Source organism: Amblyomma mixtum, chromosome 1 (genome assembly GCF_055824585.1).
Source record: "Amblyomma mixtum isolate Tamu chromosome 1, ASM5582458v1, whole genome shotgun sequence".
Classification (NCBI taxonomy): domain Eukaryota; kingdom Metazoa; phylum Arthropoda; class Arachnida; order Ixodida; family Ixodidae; genus Amblyomma; species Amblyomma mixtum.
The window spans coordinates 158,642,166-158,657,251 of record NC_143012.1 but is presented as its reverse complement, the minus strand read 5'-3'; the positions used below and the strand labels follow the sequence as shown (position 1 = coordinate 158,657,251).

Sequence of the window (15,086 nt, the reverse complement as noted above, 5' to 3'; positions counted from 1 at the left end):
TCGGCAGAAACGCAGGCCAGTGCCAGTTCTAGCGAAGTCAAAGAGGATGAAACACTGTGTTGTGCATCGCGTTCGGCAGAAACGCAGGCCAGTGCCAGTTCAGTGCCAGTCCACCACAATGAGGAAGACTTTGCCTTGGAAGGGCCCAGCAAAATCGATGTGTAGTCTTGTCCAAGGACGCTTGATGAATTCCCAAGGGTGAATCTTTGCAGCTGCTGGCGCAGACCTGGATTCCTGACAACGTGCACAGTCTCTCACCTTCTGCTCAACATCTCTGTCGATTCCTGGCCACCACACGGCTCCTCTGGCAAGCCCCTTCATCTTGACAATCCCTGGATGAGCTGTGTGAAGAATGTCCATGACATACGGTCGAGCTGGCTCTGGAATGACCACACGACTGCCCCACAGCAAACAACCTTGGTACACCGACAGTTCATGCTTGCGGCTCACAAACGCTGCAAACTCTTCTGGCAGCTTGCCCTCTGGCCACCCATGCTGCACCCCATTGCAGACTCTAGCAAACAGCTTATCTCTTGACGTGAATCTTTCCACCTTCCTAGAGTTCCATGCTACTTCCGGCGCCATTTCCAGCATCCCTACTTCCCAAAGACGCTGCTCCTCTTCCTCTGCCCTACTGGCTCTCAGTGGTAAACGACTGAATGCATCAGCAATGGAAAGCTTCTCCGCTGGTCGATACTCAATTTTATAGTCATAAGCCGATAACATGAGAGTCCAACGCAGCATCCGTGGTGATAGCACCTGGGGAATGGGCTTGGTATGCTGCAACAGTCCTAAGAGAGGTTTGTGGTCCGTCACAATTTTGAAATGTCTCCCATATAGAAACTGATGATACTTCTTTATGCCAAAGCCGATGGCGAGCGCTTCTCGGTCTGTCTGGGCATAATTCCGTTCTGCCGCATTCATAGTTCTCGACGCATAAGCAACCGGTCTCTCGCTGCCATCTTCGCACACATGACTCAACACAGCACCCAGTACGTACGGGGATGTGTCACAGGCCAGCACTAGGGGCTTGTTGACATCATCGTGCACCAGAACATGTGATGACTGCAGCAGATCTTTCGCCCGGCAAAATGCTTCTGCCTCAGCTTCCATCCAACGCCACTCGCGACCCTTGTCCAACAGCCGGTACAGTGGCTCCAAGGCATGAGCTGCTCCTTTAAGAAACTTGTTGTAAAAGTTCAGAGCTCCTAAAAAGGCTTGAAGTTCCTTTTTGCATGTCGGCTCTGGGGCCTTGTGAATAGCACGCACCTTGTCTTCTGTCGGCTGCACACCTGCAGAGTTCACACGGAATCCCAAGTAACACACTTCCTCAACACAAAATTGACATTTGTCAAACTTTAGTCGCAGACAGTCTTCATGAATTCTTTTGAGCACTTCTTGTAAATGAGCATTGTGCTGCGCCTCATCCTTTCCACCGATCAAGATGTCATCCAAGAACACCATCAATTCCATGCAACAGTTCTTCCATGTACCTCTGAAAAAGCCACTGCCACGCCAAATTGAAGACGGGTTACGCGGAACAGTCCCCAATGTGTTGTAACCGTCAACAAGTCAGCTGTTTCTTCATCAACAGTCTTCTGTTGAAACGCCTGTCCGAGGTCTAGCCTTGAAAACTTCGAGCAACCTGGCAGCCTGGCATACAGCTGGTCTCGTGTCGGCAGGGGATACGTTTCCCACTGCACTACACGATTGACTGTGCTCTTGTAGTCCCCGCAGATCCTTATTAATCCATCTTTTTTGACAACTGGAACGACAGGTGCTGCCCACTTCGAGTGCCGCACAGGCTGGAAAATACCTTGGCTCAACAGCTTGTCCAGTGCTTCGTCGACCTTCGGTCTCAATGTAAACGGTACTTGTCGTGGCTTCAGAAATCGCGGCGGAGCTGCCGGGTTCACCTCTATGCGTACAGGAGGCCCTTTACTTGTCCCAAGTCCAGGCTCAAAGACTGAAGAATACTTCTTGAGCAAGGCTGTTGTTCCCCTACTGCCAGTTCGACTCGGCTCGTACACACTGTGAACACCACTCAGACTTATTCCCAAGGACTTGAACCAGTCCCGACCTAGAAGTCCGATACTAGCACCCTTAACCACCACCAATCGCAGGCGATGTTCCTGCCCCTTGAATTCCACCTTCACGGTCAGTTCACCCAACACTCGTAGTTCCTTGTTATTGTAAGCTCGGAGATGAAGATTACTTGGACACAACGCCCTTTTCGATATTCGCAGCTTGTGCATAGTCCGGTCGTCGATGACTGAACACACTGCACCAGAGTCCACCTCCATCTCTAGGGGACTTCCGTTGATGCGCACTTCCACTCTCACGGCTGGCTCTTCACCAGACAGCACGAACACGTCGTAAACGTCCGACGCAGCATTCTTGTGACGGCCTCCACTGGCCCGTTCTTTGTTCTGAGAGTTGGGTTCAGCCGAAGCGCTAGCTGCAGCCTTCCTCCTGCATGCTCTCACTATGTGCCCTCGTTGCTTGCAGAAGTGTCACTGCATATTAATGAATGGGCAACTGCTTAGCGAATGCGCACCCTTGCAGCGGAAACATCCGCTTGTGCTCCCAGGCGAACCAGCCTGCTTCTGGGTACCCTCCTTGGCTGTCACTGGCGCAGAGACCTTCGCAACACACGGGTCGAAACGCTTCCCGCTCACGCTGCCAACTTCACACGATGCGGCACTGCTGCGAATTTGCTCGGTCTGTCGCTGCGCAGATTCCATTGCAATGGCTTTCTCCCGAGCTGTCGCAAACGTAAGCTCCGGCTCCGCCAGCAACCGACGCTGAAGAGTCTCGCTTCGCACCCCGCACACTAGCCGGTCGCGCAACATGTCATCGAGCGACGCACCGAAATCGCAATGTTCCGAGAGATGTCGCAATTCTGCGATGTAGTTGGCAATTGACTCACCGGGCTGCTGTTGACGTGTGCCAAACTTGAAACACTGTACTGTCACCGACGGTCGCGGCGAGAAGTGGTTTGAGAGACGCCTGACGATCTCATCGTAGGCCACGGCCGACGGCGCATCCGGAGAACAAAGGGAGCGAACGATGGCATACGTTGCTGGGCCGCAAACGCTGCAGAGCGTTGCTCGCTTCTTCTCGTTACCGTCGATGTCGTTTGCTTGAAAGAAAAATTCGAGGCGCTCCAAATACAAGGGCCAAGACGTCGCCTCCGTCGGAACGAATTCCCCAATTGTGCCCAGCGCAGTTGCCATTTTTACCTCGTCGCCAATTGCGCACAATTGCGCACAATTTGCCACCAGCAATAAAGGACATAACACATGTAGCTCAGGGAAATGCTTTATTTTTCGAGATACTTAACTAGCGCCTCAGTGAGACGTTTCTCTTTTGCGGCTGATTCACGGAGAACCTCTAACTCCATTCTTCTCAGTTCCATTTCTTCTTTTCGGCTCTCTTTGATGTCGGAGCATAACTGCCTGTTCGTGCTGACTAGCTCGGCCAGCAGACTATTTTGCGTGGCATGCCGGCTTTGTTTTGCTGCTTGGCGGCCTGCTTCCACTGGTGGAGCCCTGCTGCTGTCCTCTGTGTCCACTACTGGTGAAGAGGTTGAGGGCACTGCAGCAGACTCCAACAGCACTTCATGTGCTGGTGCCAGAGGCGTCAGACCAGCACTGCCATCCATTGCACAGTCTTCATCAGCTGCTTCTATATTTTGCATGCTATCAATTATCTGAGAAAGCAAAAATATACCGCATGTAAACATATTTGTCCTTCCAAGAATACACATGCAGCTCAAGCAACACTATTTTTGTAGGTACTTGAGAAATAATTACCTCTTGCATGCAGCCTTCACAATCTGAACAGGCGCATTAAACCCATTCCTATATTGAATATTCTGCACTACTTTAGCAATTTGTGGTGAATGTGACATTTCTCATGAGCAACTTTCATGTGTACATGATTTGAACTCATAGTTTTTCAGCGCAGCGGCACATGTCCAAAGAAAAGAAGCAGGAAAAGAAGAAGGACGAACACAGCGCTGTTCGTCCTTCTTCTCTTCCTGCTTCTTTTCTTTGGCCATGTGCTGTTGCGCTCAAAAACTATGAGTTCAAATCAAGTATACCAACTAGCCCAAGAACAAACTCTACTGAAGTTCATGTGTACATTTTTACTCACCCGCAAGAGGCGCTGTGGGTATTGAATCAATAAATATGCCAAGTTTCCATGTGTCATGCCATAGAGGATCAATGTGTCTGGTTCCTGATAAGTTGCACAAAAAGAAAGAGGTCTTTCTCACGCTGGGCTCACAGCTAGGAGCCCTGCATTGGGCTATAGAAGCGTACTTACCATTTCAACAGTGGCACCATCGCCACTCATGGTCGCCTCCACAAGGCTGCTGTCATTGACAGGCAGGCGGCCAAGAAACCTGGCAATTTCTTTATAGAAACGCCATGTGATGGCGCCTTGCCCTGTCGTTTTTCGGCTCAGCAACCTGCATGAAACGTATGACTTTGTAGCAGTGGTGTTTATAAGCTGCAGAGGACTCTACATGACTGCTGCTAGGAAAACCGTCGCCTCTTCTCAACATGCAGTCACTGCTGATCTGCCCAGCAATGTGTTGCATGTATGTACTTTCAGTGCTTACACTAGGACCAGTCAAGGGGAGTGAATTCCAAGTAAATATTTCGGCACCGCAATGCTTCTGCGCAAAACTAATACATGTGCACATGTATTATGCACCAAGTAGTCGCCGCGGGGAACGGTTTAGAAAAAGTTTGGCATCCGAGACAAAAGGTAAAACCAAGATGCCTTGCAAAAAGAATCAGAAAATTAAAATAAAGTGGAAGTCGTGCGATAAAAATTACGCACAAATACATGAAACATTTACAAACCTGGCAGATATCACTACTACGTTGCGGTGTATGTTGAATCACGACTAAAGGCATGAATATAGAATGACACATTACTTATAATTACCTCCGAGTCAACGGCGAAACACAAAACGACGACTGTTTTCCGTACTGTTTTAAAACGTGGCGTGATAGCACAAGCTGCTCAATGCCCACAGAGATTCAGCACGCGAAAAAAATCAACCGCCACTTGCGTCTATCTCTGCGCTAAACAGCGTGCGACGATGCAGGAGTGCGATCTCGCATCTGAAAACAGCACGGTGAATGAGCAGCGCACTGTAAGGCAAAATGAAAAGGAAAGGTGCCACTTACCGGTATCTGTTTCCAAGGTTTTCAATCTTCGATTTGATCTCCTTTACGGTCTTATCAACCGCTTGCGCACGCAGGCACTCACAGATTGCAACGTATAAGCTCATGTTGCGCTTCGCGCGGCGCAAATCGCTGAGGTGGTCTTCCCACACTTTAATCAGCGCCCGCGTTTCGTCGTCGGTCCAGTGCGTCTTCTGCTGGGCTGGCGAATCTGCGGGGTTGTCTTCCATGATATGGTAATCAATGACCACGCTGCTCAACGAAGGATGGAGGACGGTGATAAACGGCGAGGACGGTTTGTAAATAAACATGGCCGTCTGTATGGTAGCCGTCGGCGACTGGGAAGAAGAGTATTGTTGCGCAAAATCGCTTCAAATACCCTGTTTTACATCGAAAAACGATTCAAAAGTTCATTACAACAATTAATAAAAGCGTTTACTTTGATTACATTTTGTTTTTACTAGAAAAATTTGTAAAATTTGACTAAGCCGCTGTCGTCGAGATTACACAGGTCGCGCTTGCATGAGTTCGGTAAACTCACACTGGGCGAATGTCGTTAGCTGTGAATGTCATTGACTGTGACCGTGTCGCAGCAACAAAAACGCCATTAACACGTAATGTCATTCGCTGCGAATGACATTACATGTACCGTGTGACAGGGGTATAACTCATTCATCATGCTTCGGAGCTCATCGCATGACTGACTTAGCAAGGAAATTTCATCAGCGAATCGCAAACTCCTAAGGTATTCTCCTTGAACACTGGTCCCAACTCTTCCCAATCTAGGCCTGCGAAAACCGCCTGTAAACAGGCGGTGAATAGGATTGGCCAGATCGTGTATCCCTGCCTGACCCTCTTTCTTACTCTAATTATATTCCTGACTTTATGGAGGACTATAGTAGCTGTCGACTGGTTATAGATGTCTTCGAATACATTCGCATAAAACTCTTCGACACCCTCATTCCGCAATGCCTGTATGACTGCTGAGGATTCCACGGAGTCAAATGCTTTTTCGTAACAGATGACGGCTATATATTGGGGGTTGTTATATTCTGCGCATTCCTTTGTCTCCTGATCGTCAATAAGGGTACGGTTCACTATCGAGCATCCCATACGAAAGCCTGTCTAATCATTTCATTGAGTGATTTTTAAGGGTCTCCTAATACTACTACGATTACTTTATTAAATGCATTTTTGGCAACGGACAGTAACCTGATGCCTCTGTGATGTTTGCCGACGTTGGCGTCTCCTGTCTTATGAACCTAGATAATGTTGGCGTTCTTCCGAGCCTCTGGTAAGCTGGGGGACATAAGGCAGTGCGTATATAGGGTGGCTAGTTTTTCTAGCACAATTCACCCCCCCCCCCCCCCCCCCGACCCCGTCGTTCAACAGATCTCCTGTTACCTGATCCTCACCAGCTGCTTTCCTCTTGGGTCGCTCCTAAGGCTTTTTCGTTCTCTTTCGTTACTGAGCGGATGAACAATTGCTCTGCGCTACTTCTTCTCTGCCGTTAACGTTCTGATTGCAGTGGCTACTATATAGATTTGTGTAGAACTGTTCGGCTACTTTAACTATCTCATTCATAATGCCAAAAATATTTGCAACCTCTTCGTCTCATAACGTAGACATCCGTTTTGTAGATACGCCTAGTTTCCTCTTTCCAGCTTTTAGGCTACCTTTGTTCTTTAGAGCATGCCCGATTCTCACCCCAATAGCTTCCTTATGTCGGCTACCTTGCGCCTATTTATTAACTGTGATAGCTCTACTAGTTCTAATCTGTTTGAATGGTTACACATTGTCATGCTTTGCCGTTTCTTAATCAGATCTTTTGTCTCCCGAGATATATTAACGGTATCCTGTCGAACCATCGTGCCGCGCTACTACTCCTCACACCGTAATGCTAGCTCTGAGATTATCGTTCATTGTTGCAACATTAAGATCACCTTCCTGATTTAAAGGCGAATCTGTTCTGCAGTGATATCTCAATTCCTATACTTTCCCTCTCATCGCTAACTACTTAACGGGCTTCTTCTTCAATAGTTTATTCCGTTCCCTCTTGAAGTATAAGCTAATTCGAGACCTTACCAATCTGTGGTCGCTACAGCGCACCTTCCCGCGGCCCTTCATATGTGCACGATGCTAGGTTGGCCACATAGTATGAAGTATATTTCAGTTTTAGTCCCACCACTGGGGCTTTTTCAGGTACGCTTTCTGTTCTTTTGTTTCCGGGAAAAGGTACTCATGGTCAGTTAAATATTTCTCTCTGCGAACTGCACTATCAAGTCGCCCCTGCTATTCCTTGAGTGTAAGCCAAAGTCACCTACCGCCTGGTCTCCAGTCTGCCTCTCACCTATTTTCGCATCACCCAATCTTGCTGGCCACGTAAAGAAGATATGAACCCTGCCACATTAATTAATCGGGCATGCCACCAATCCTGCTTGCCGCCCAGTCTGATACCGGTCGCATGCTTAACGGCGTCGGAGCAGTCCGTGCATCTTACACAGTCGCAAAAGAATATTATTTGAACATTATACAAACTTAGTCAATTTATTTAAAAATCGCCTAGAACTTTAATGCATGCTCTATTGGGTTTGAATAATTTAGAAAATATAAATTTAATTTTTTCAGCGAATATCACAGGCAGATATTCGATTTCCTATACCTAAGATTCGAATACTCGCACATACATAGCAGTATAGCTGCTTCCCTAGCGCATCACAATCAAAGACTTTGCCTTCAAAGATGATATGTGCACTAAGTTTCGTAATTCTGCCAGTCTCACTGAGTACGCCACATTCCTACCTGTTGATTTCAAGAAACAAAAACTTGACTCTATGATCTCCAGCAAGCGTCTTTGAAGAGCGAAATTTACTCACTGCTTTAAACTGGCACTTAAAATACTCGACGCATTCCTTTTGACGCCCTGCCTCTTATATTTAATGTTGATACAGCACCAACAATTTATACAGACTACAGTCGTTCGACAACCAACAGCAGTTTTACAAACGATTGTGAACTACTAGAATACGGAATGCGTTAAGAGCAAACTGAGGACGCTGCTGTGATTACAGGAGTCAAAGTAATAAGGCGCCGTCGTTTAAGGTCTCGCGATGCCCTTCTCACCTCTCCTCGACACTTAATACTTGGAGAGCTGTGTAGTACAAGCGGCTTGGCGTGACAACAGGTGCAATTCATTTTGTGGCTAGTGCGGCTGCCCTAAGCGCCTCAGCATAAAGCCACGTGAACACAATCCGCTCTTAAAAGTACTGCGAACCGCAGGGTATTAATATATGAGAAACTTACCATGGTGTGGCCATATGTGACATTAAACCTGCTAGGAAATGAGAACACATTCGGGGGGGTGATGACGCAGTCTGGCCTGAGGTCATCAGAGTAGGAGATATGCCCGATTGCAACGAAGATCTGCGGTGAGAATACTTGTCTGAAATTCAAGCAGAGTGAACAGTGAAAAAGTGAGATAAACTGCGTAGTTGATTTAAGAATACGTAACGGCAGTTACGTGGCTTTTGGGAGCGCAGTTTCGTCTCGCTTTTGTGCTTATACACAGCGTCTCCATGTGCGTGTCAGTATCGCATTACCAGCGGTGTAATTTCAATTATTTTTTGTCGTTTCCTATTCTTCTAGTTTGTTGAATTACCCTTTCAATCCTTTCACCTCTCAATGGACATGAAAGGCTGGAATCAGCCGCCTTAGCTCTGTCAGTAGAGGAGCACTGCACGCAATTTAACGAGCACCGCGGTTTTGGCACTCTAGATTGCATAGGTAGCATAAGAGGCTTCTCGCACAGCTGCATCACTACCTGTGTAAAGAGGCTTCACGTGGCACTTGCGGTATCAGAAGGTGGCATGTCAGCCGCTATGGCCCCAGGTTGCGCTGGTGAAGACACTCAAAGCTAGGTTACACGGAGCATAAACCAAATCCGGAATAGAAGAAAGGATAGGCGCCGCCGTAGATTAGCTGGCGGAGCACCGACCCCAATATGCAGCTGTCGTGGTTTTGGACCACAGAAGCGGCAATCCGCAGTTGTGTTTGGGTTAAAAATGGCCGCACAATTAATTCCCGACGATCAAGACAAAAACAAAACATTCTCTTACCCTTTACTTGACATGAATCACTGTTGGCTTATTCTACGTCTATCGTTTCGCTAACTTTGTTTGCTCCGTTTCTAAAAGAATGCTTGTTTGGGGCAGTTTATTTACATAATGCGCCCCTGCCCTGCACTCAGTGCCTGCAGTTCGCGCTTGTCGCATATAATAGCCCCATTGACAGCCATTTTGTATAATGTTCTGACTTTCTGACACGAGAATTGATAGAGTGCTGTAACTAAAATGATTCAGCCATAAAAACTGAATAGCTTGTCTTCGGACCAATTGGCGTCCTGCTCATACTAAATCTTGCACCTGACAGAGTGTCGAGCTGCCGATCCAACCATTGTTTTTCTCCTATAGTTTATATTGGTTTGTGTATATTTACAGGAAAAGCTGATTTTAAAACTGTCTCTTAGAATTTCATGGCTGATAACACTAAAAAACAGACCTGCATATCTAAATGTACACCTGCTTGCTAATATGGCACAGAATAACCCACTTTTAAAAAGACGCTTCAAATTTCACTGTAGAATCTGTCAAGCAGGATTGAACTGTGACGCGCCGACTATGAAGGAATTGGGAAGTCGACTGCTATTAGTCCGTAACGCTGCAGCTACGAGCTAAGAATCTTCTCGCCAGCAGCTTTGGCAGCACTACGGCTCATCTCTCCAGCGCATGTAAAAGACACAAACAGAGGTGGCTGGACTCTAACGAAGTTTTCTTCCACAAAAATAGGCATTTGCTTACAATATTCGGAGCTAGTCTGCCCTCGTGCACTATTAGATTGCAGAAAAAGGACGAGAAACAAGGAGCAAAAATAACGACTACTCACGGTCATTCTTTTACATGTGCGTATTTTTGATTATTTTCCGTGGCTGACGAGACGGACAAGTTTCCCTTGAGATAAACTATTTCTTTTTTTCCCGTATGCAGCAGAAGGGCCACTGATACACAGACCACCTGTCGACTTCGTATTTCCTCTTTGTGCACAGCATTCCACCTGTGGCAAACGTTATATAGTCCAGAGCGGGTCATATATCATTGAACGTTGACCGTCTACAAAAGTATCTCTGGTAGTTGATTCCCTATTTGGTGGAGGTCATTTAGCCACATTCGCCGTTGCTCGCACAAACCAGCATGCCACGTGTTGTTGAAACGAGCAGGGATGCTGTGCAAGTTCAGCACTTAAACGTCACGGAAGTTTTGAAGCCTTCTGCTTTCACAATCATAAAGATAAATGTATCAGTGATCCTTCTCCTGCTCTTGGGAATAAAGGAACAGGTTATATGAAGGAAACTTGTCCATCGCGTCAGCCACGTAAAAAGAAAGAAAAATTCGCAGACGTAAAAGAACGAACGTGTGTTGTCGGAAACTCGACCTTTTGTGTTTTGTCTTTGATTATCAACCTTTTTTTCCTGGAAAGCACTGACGCGCTAGGCGTTACTAGCGCCTCGTATTGCGTATAAATGCCATTTTTTGTCCAATAAAATCTTTAAAAAGCCCAGCTTCCGTTGTATGCACTCTCCCTCTGTCCGTGTCTTCTATATGCGCTGGTGATATCAGTCACAGTGGTTCAAACTAACAACTCGACCAACTGTCTACTCTTAAGGATGCAAGCATGTGTCTCCCACGCGGTATGCTGACGGTGTCAATACTAACGAATGGGGCGGTTAGTAACTCAGCTTTAGGAAAAGGAATCGCACCAAATACCTGAGCAGAAGATATCAACAGCATTGTTAGAGTTAAGAAAAAAACGAAAGGGAAGGTTTGGTAGGCCAGGGCTAGAAAACTACGCTATTTGGGGAAAGAGGTGAATGGACTGAAAGAGATAAATCGAGATATTAGAAGATGACCAAAAACTTTGGTTTTACCGCCAAAACACAAAAGAATCGGAATGCTCACTCCATGAGGTCGACGAAGGAGTTGTATTGCATGGGATTGAGTGGAGCCACGCCCAGGGCCATGTAGGTGTGACGTGTGCGGCTCTGCTTCGACCAAAAATTGCTATCGATTATCTGAAGATCGAAAAAGGACAAGAGATCGTCAAGTGAAGTGCACACGTAAGTTTTTCTGCAATCATTGCACAGAGCCGCCTGCTTGGCTCCGAAAACAGCAGATGCATTCCGCTGGCACTCAAGCATTTTGCGTGTACCTTCATCACACTGAGCGCCTTCCTGACGTGCGGGGTCGTGGCGTACTGGAGGTACGCGTTGAGGAACCCGAAGTGCGTTATTCCCTGCGCCCAGAGGGAGTCCAGACCCGTGGCGAAAGGCGCCGTCGAGCACTCCCGCTCGATGGTGTTGTCCCTGGAAAGAACAAGGAATTTATATGCATCACTTTAATGACAACCATCCGCTTTGGAATAAGAGCTACTTGAAAACTGGCCGTTTCCAAGCTCAGTATCCATGCCTCTGGTTTTTTGTGATTGGCGCTGACGAAAGGCAGTGATCTTCATTCAAGTTCGATTTCGTTGCTCCGCTTTAAACGAATTGCTGTGTTAGAAAATACGTTCTTAGTTCTCGTGCGGTATATTCTGCTGTAAGTGCGGCCATTCGTCGTGTCGAACCCAGTGTTTCATGCGATTCTGATATGTATGACTCCAACTTTTATTTCATGACTAGTTTATTTCGGGTGAGAGGATGTTGTAATCAGAGAGATAAACAAAATTCCCCAAAAACAGTAATGAAAATTTGGCTTTGATCTATAACGCATGCAAACAAATCTTTTTCTTCATTAAAGGTATCACTTCAAGTTCTACATATTGCTCTTCGCTTAGTGGCTTTATTTTTTCCAGAATTAGGAGAGAAAAACTGCGTGATATTTTTCATTTCAGATTTCGGTATAAATCGGGTTATTGTGACAAGATTTCAACCTTCCGGATGTTTTGAAGTCGTTCTTTTTTTTTTTGCAGCTCAAGACTGTTTACTATGCTCGTTTTTGCGGGGGACACAAAATGCCGCAATTTTTTCCGGGATATTTCACAAACAGCATGGAGATGACTCCAACTACTACAAAGTACTTCGCATGCATGCAAGACCGGCCTCTCTTGTACACTGCGAAAACCGTCATTAAGCATTAGTACGATTTTAAGCGGGCAAGAGCTTTGAAGCAGGACATCATTAGGGCGGACTTCGCTTTATACGATGGCGAATAAACGCTTGTTCAGTACCCATCGTCGGGCCTCTGTCCGCTAAAAATTACTTTTTTTAGAGGAGAGGCGTTTAGCGCCACACGTCACGTGGTTGCAGCCGCTCAAACTAAAGGCATTTTTCTGGCCGCCTTACATTTCCGTGAAGTAGGAAAATTAGGGGGACTGATTTGCCTTGTTATATTTTTCTTGAAATTCCCCAGACTCTCCGCGTATTTTACGAATTTTATGGTTATATTTAGGTCCTATGCGTTATATACAAAAAAACCTAAGATAATATTATTGCAAAGACGTTCTCTTTTAGAATCCGAGAGATGGGCGTAGGCACATGTTTACATTGTCTTCCTTTTCCATACTGCAGTGCAGCATATTGAAGACCGAATCGTTTGAGGGTTCTCGCTTTCTGTAGTCTATGTTTGCTCCCCTTATCGTTGAACTGCACAGCGTAGACCGAGGAAACGAAGAAATTCGAGGCGCGTGATAATGCCTACTCGATGGCCTAGAAAAAAAACAAGTAGAAATAATTTCATCAAACTGGAAGTGCATGTTCATAAGCGAAAACACACGGGGATGTGTTTTGCAATTGCCTTGCCTTACACTGCACTATTATTCCAGCAGTTGCATGTGCCGCCTCTCAACAGATGCAGTTGCTAGTTATGTGGTACAACTAACGACCTCAAAGGCGAACGAATGAGATTGACACTGAACTACTTTTCACTCATTACACATCTTAAGTCCCTTGTTTTCGCATTATACTTTCACGGCGGTCGCTATAATCATGAAACCAAATTTTATTCCTGTCTTTAGGCTTTGTGCTCTTTAACGCGATGGCTTTAAGGATTCTGCTCAGTGGAGGAACGGCGAGTAAATGCGGGGTGCTGTAAAAGGTAGTGACGTCACACGTGAAGCGGCGGATAATATTGTGAATAGGTCGGCTCATGACTCAAACGTCATTATGACATGAAGTAATGTCGTCATTATCTTTATCAGCCTGCGTGCGCCCTCTTCTGGGTAAAGGTTTCTCCTATATCTCTCCAATTAGCCCTGTCCCTTCCCAGCTGTAGTCACCGTACGCCCGCTCGCCTTACTTTCTGCCACCCCAGCTACAACTGCCTTCTCTTGGAATTAATAAAAGTAAAGCGAATTAACTACACTGAAGAGAACATTGGGATGGGATGGGAGTCGAACCCAGCCTGCTTGGATACCTAGTCAGACCCACTACCGCTAGGCCACAAAGGCACGTTCATTCGACTTGGAGAAAGGGATTAATTGTGTGTTTTCTTCGATAGTGCCCATGTCTGCGAAGTGATACGCGAAGGGGTCCCTAAGCCACTGAAGGGAGGCATTAAAGATATCGCGTTATACTCTTAAGGCGGAGCTTAGGTGTCCTCCATTTTTTTTAATTTTTTTTCTATAATTTCGAATACCGAATTTCTCTTCCGAGTAAAATGCTCACGAATGTGCTTGTATTTTAGCATTCGCAGAAGATGATGGTTGGTTTAAGGTTTATTGGGTTTGAAGCACAAACGCGACTTAGGCTATGAGAGACGCTGCAAAGGAGGGCTCCTGATAATTCTGACCCCCGGGATTCTTTAACGTGCACTGACATCGAACAGTAGACGGCTCGGTAGCATTTTGCCTTCATCCAAAAGGCAACCGTAATGGTCGGGGTAAAACCAGCGGCTTTCGGATGAGCAGCCGGGCACCTTAACCACTGAGTCACCTAGGGGGCCAAGGGGATGGTATTTCAAGAACACTTACAGTTGCACTGTTTAAGTTCCCTTCATTTCTGAATCGTTCGTTATAGACCAGACCATTTTTTTGCTTGCGGTTATCAACACTCGCCAAGATGCCTTCATGTACTGTGTTTCCAACACAGCCTGAAGCTGCCTTATGACTAACAGCATCAATAAATAAAAATAAATAAAGAGGTAGATGTGAAGAGGAAAGGTTGAAAGTTGCGGCCATGACATTTTGGGACTCTATTTCAAAAGTTATTTCAGCCTTATTTTGAAAATCTCTTCGCGAAAGCTATTTCCGATCGCATTCTGCTGTAAATGGTGCCGGAAAAGTACATGTTTCGAAAGGAAGTTTCAGCGTTTGAGAATTGGCTCTTGAGGATGACATCGACGCTGACTGGAAGGACAAAGCGCTATGTTTCTTTTCTTGGTGAAGGGAAGGCAGGAGGAGGTGAAGCGTCTTGAACTCTTAATGTCCTCCTTTCTTGACCATGGGGTAAGCGAGGTTTGAAATTTTCGTCTGTTTTTTTTAGCGCTCGGTTCGCCTGTCCAAGATCGCGATCGGAAGTGCCTTTAAAGCTGCAGACTGGAAACCCATACGGCGCGCACAGTCTGCTACTAAAGCCGCAGTTGGTCAATCGTACAATACTAGTAAATTTCCACTGATGTGTTGCAATCGATGTGCATAGTTCCAGCTAATCAGGCCGCCTTGAAAGAGGGAATTCTTATAGCGCAGCATTTTAGGTTAAGGTGAATAAGTCTTTCATCATGTGAAGATATTTTTAACACTAGTTTTATTAGCTCAGATTGTTGGCCGGCGTTCACGAAAACACTCCTCAGCTCTTGGAGACGAACGCTCCGACCACTTACTTGTACGAAAAGAGTGCTA

General features: G+C 46.3%; 1 protein-coding gene and 1 pseudogene across 1 annotated transcript in view; both read right to left on the bottom strand.

The window, feature by feature from the left end:
* LOC149369500 (uncharacterized) overlaps positions 1-15,086 on the bottom strand; it is a 48,508-nt gene that overhangs the window by 15,235 nt on the left and 18,187 nt on the right. Inside the window, exons 4-6 of the mRNA XM_089575725.1 lie at positions 11,463-11,616; positions 11,213-11,325; positions 8,505-8,643 (exon numbers count right to left, since the gene is read on the bottom strand). Of these exons, the coding sequence (XP_089431851.1) occupies positions 8,505-8,643; positions 11,213-11,325; positions 11,463-11,616 (406 nt within the window). The remainder of the gene's footprint in view (positions 1-8,504; positions 8,644-11,212; positions 11,326-11,462; positions 11,617-15,086) is intronic.
* On the bottom strand, positions 3,381-5,431 carry LOC149369501 (uncharacterized; annotated as a pseudogene).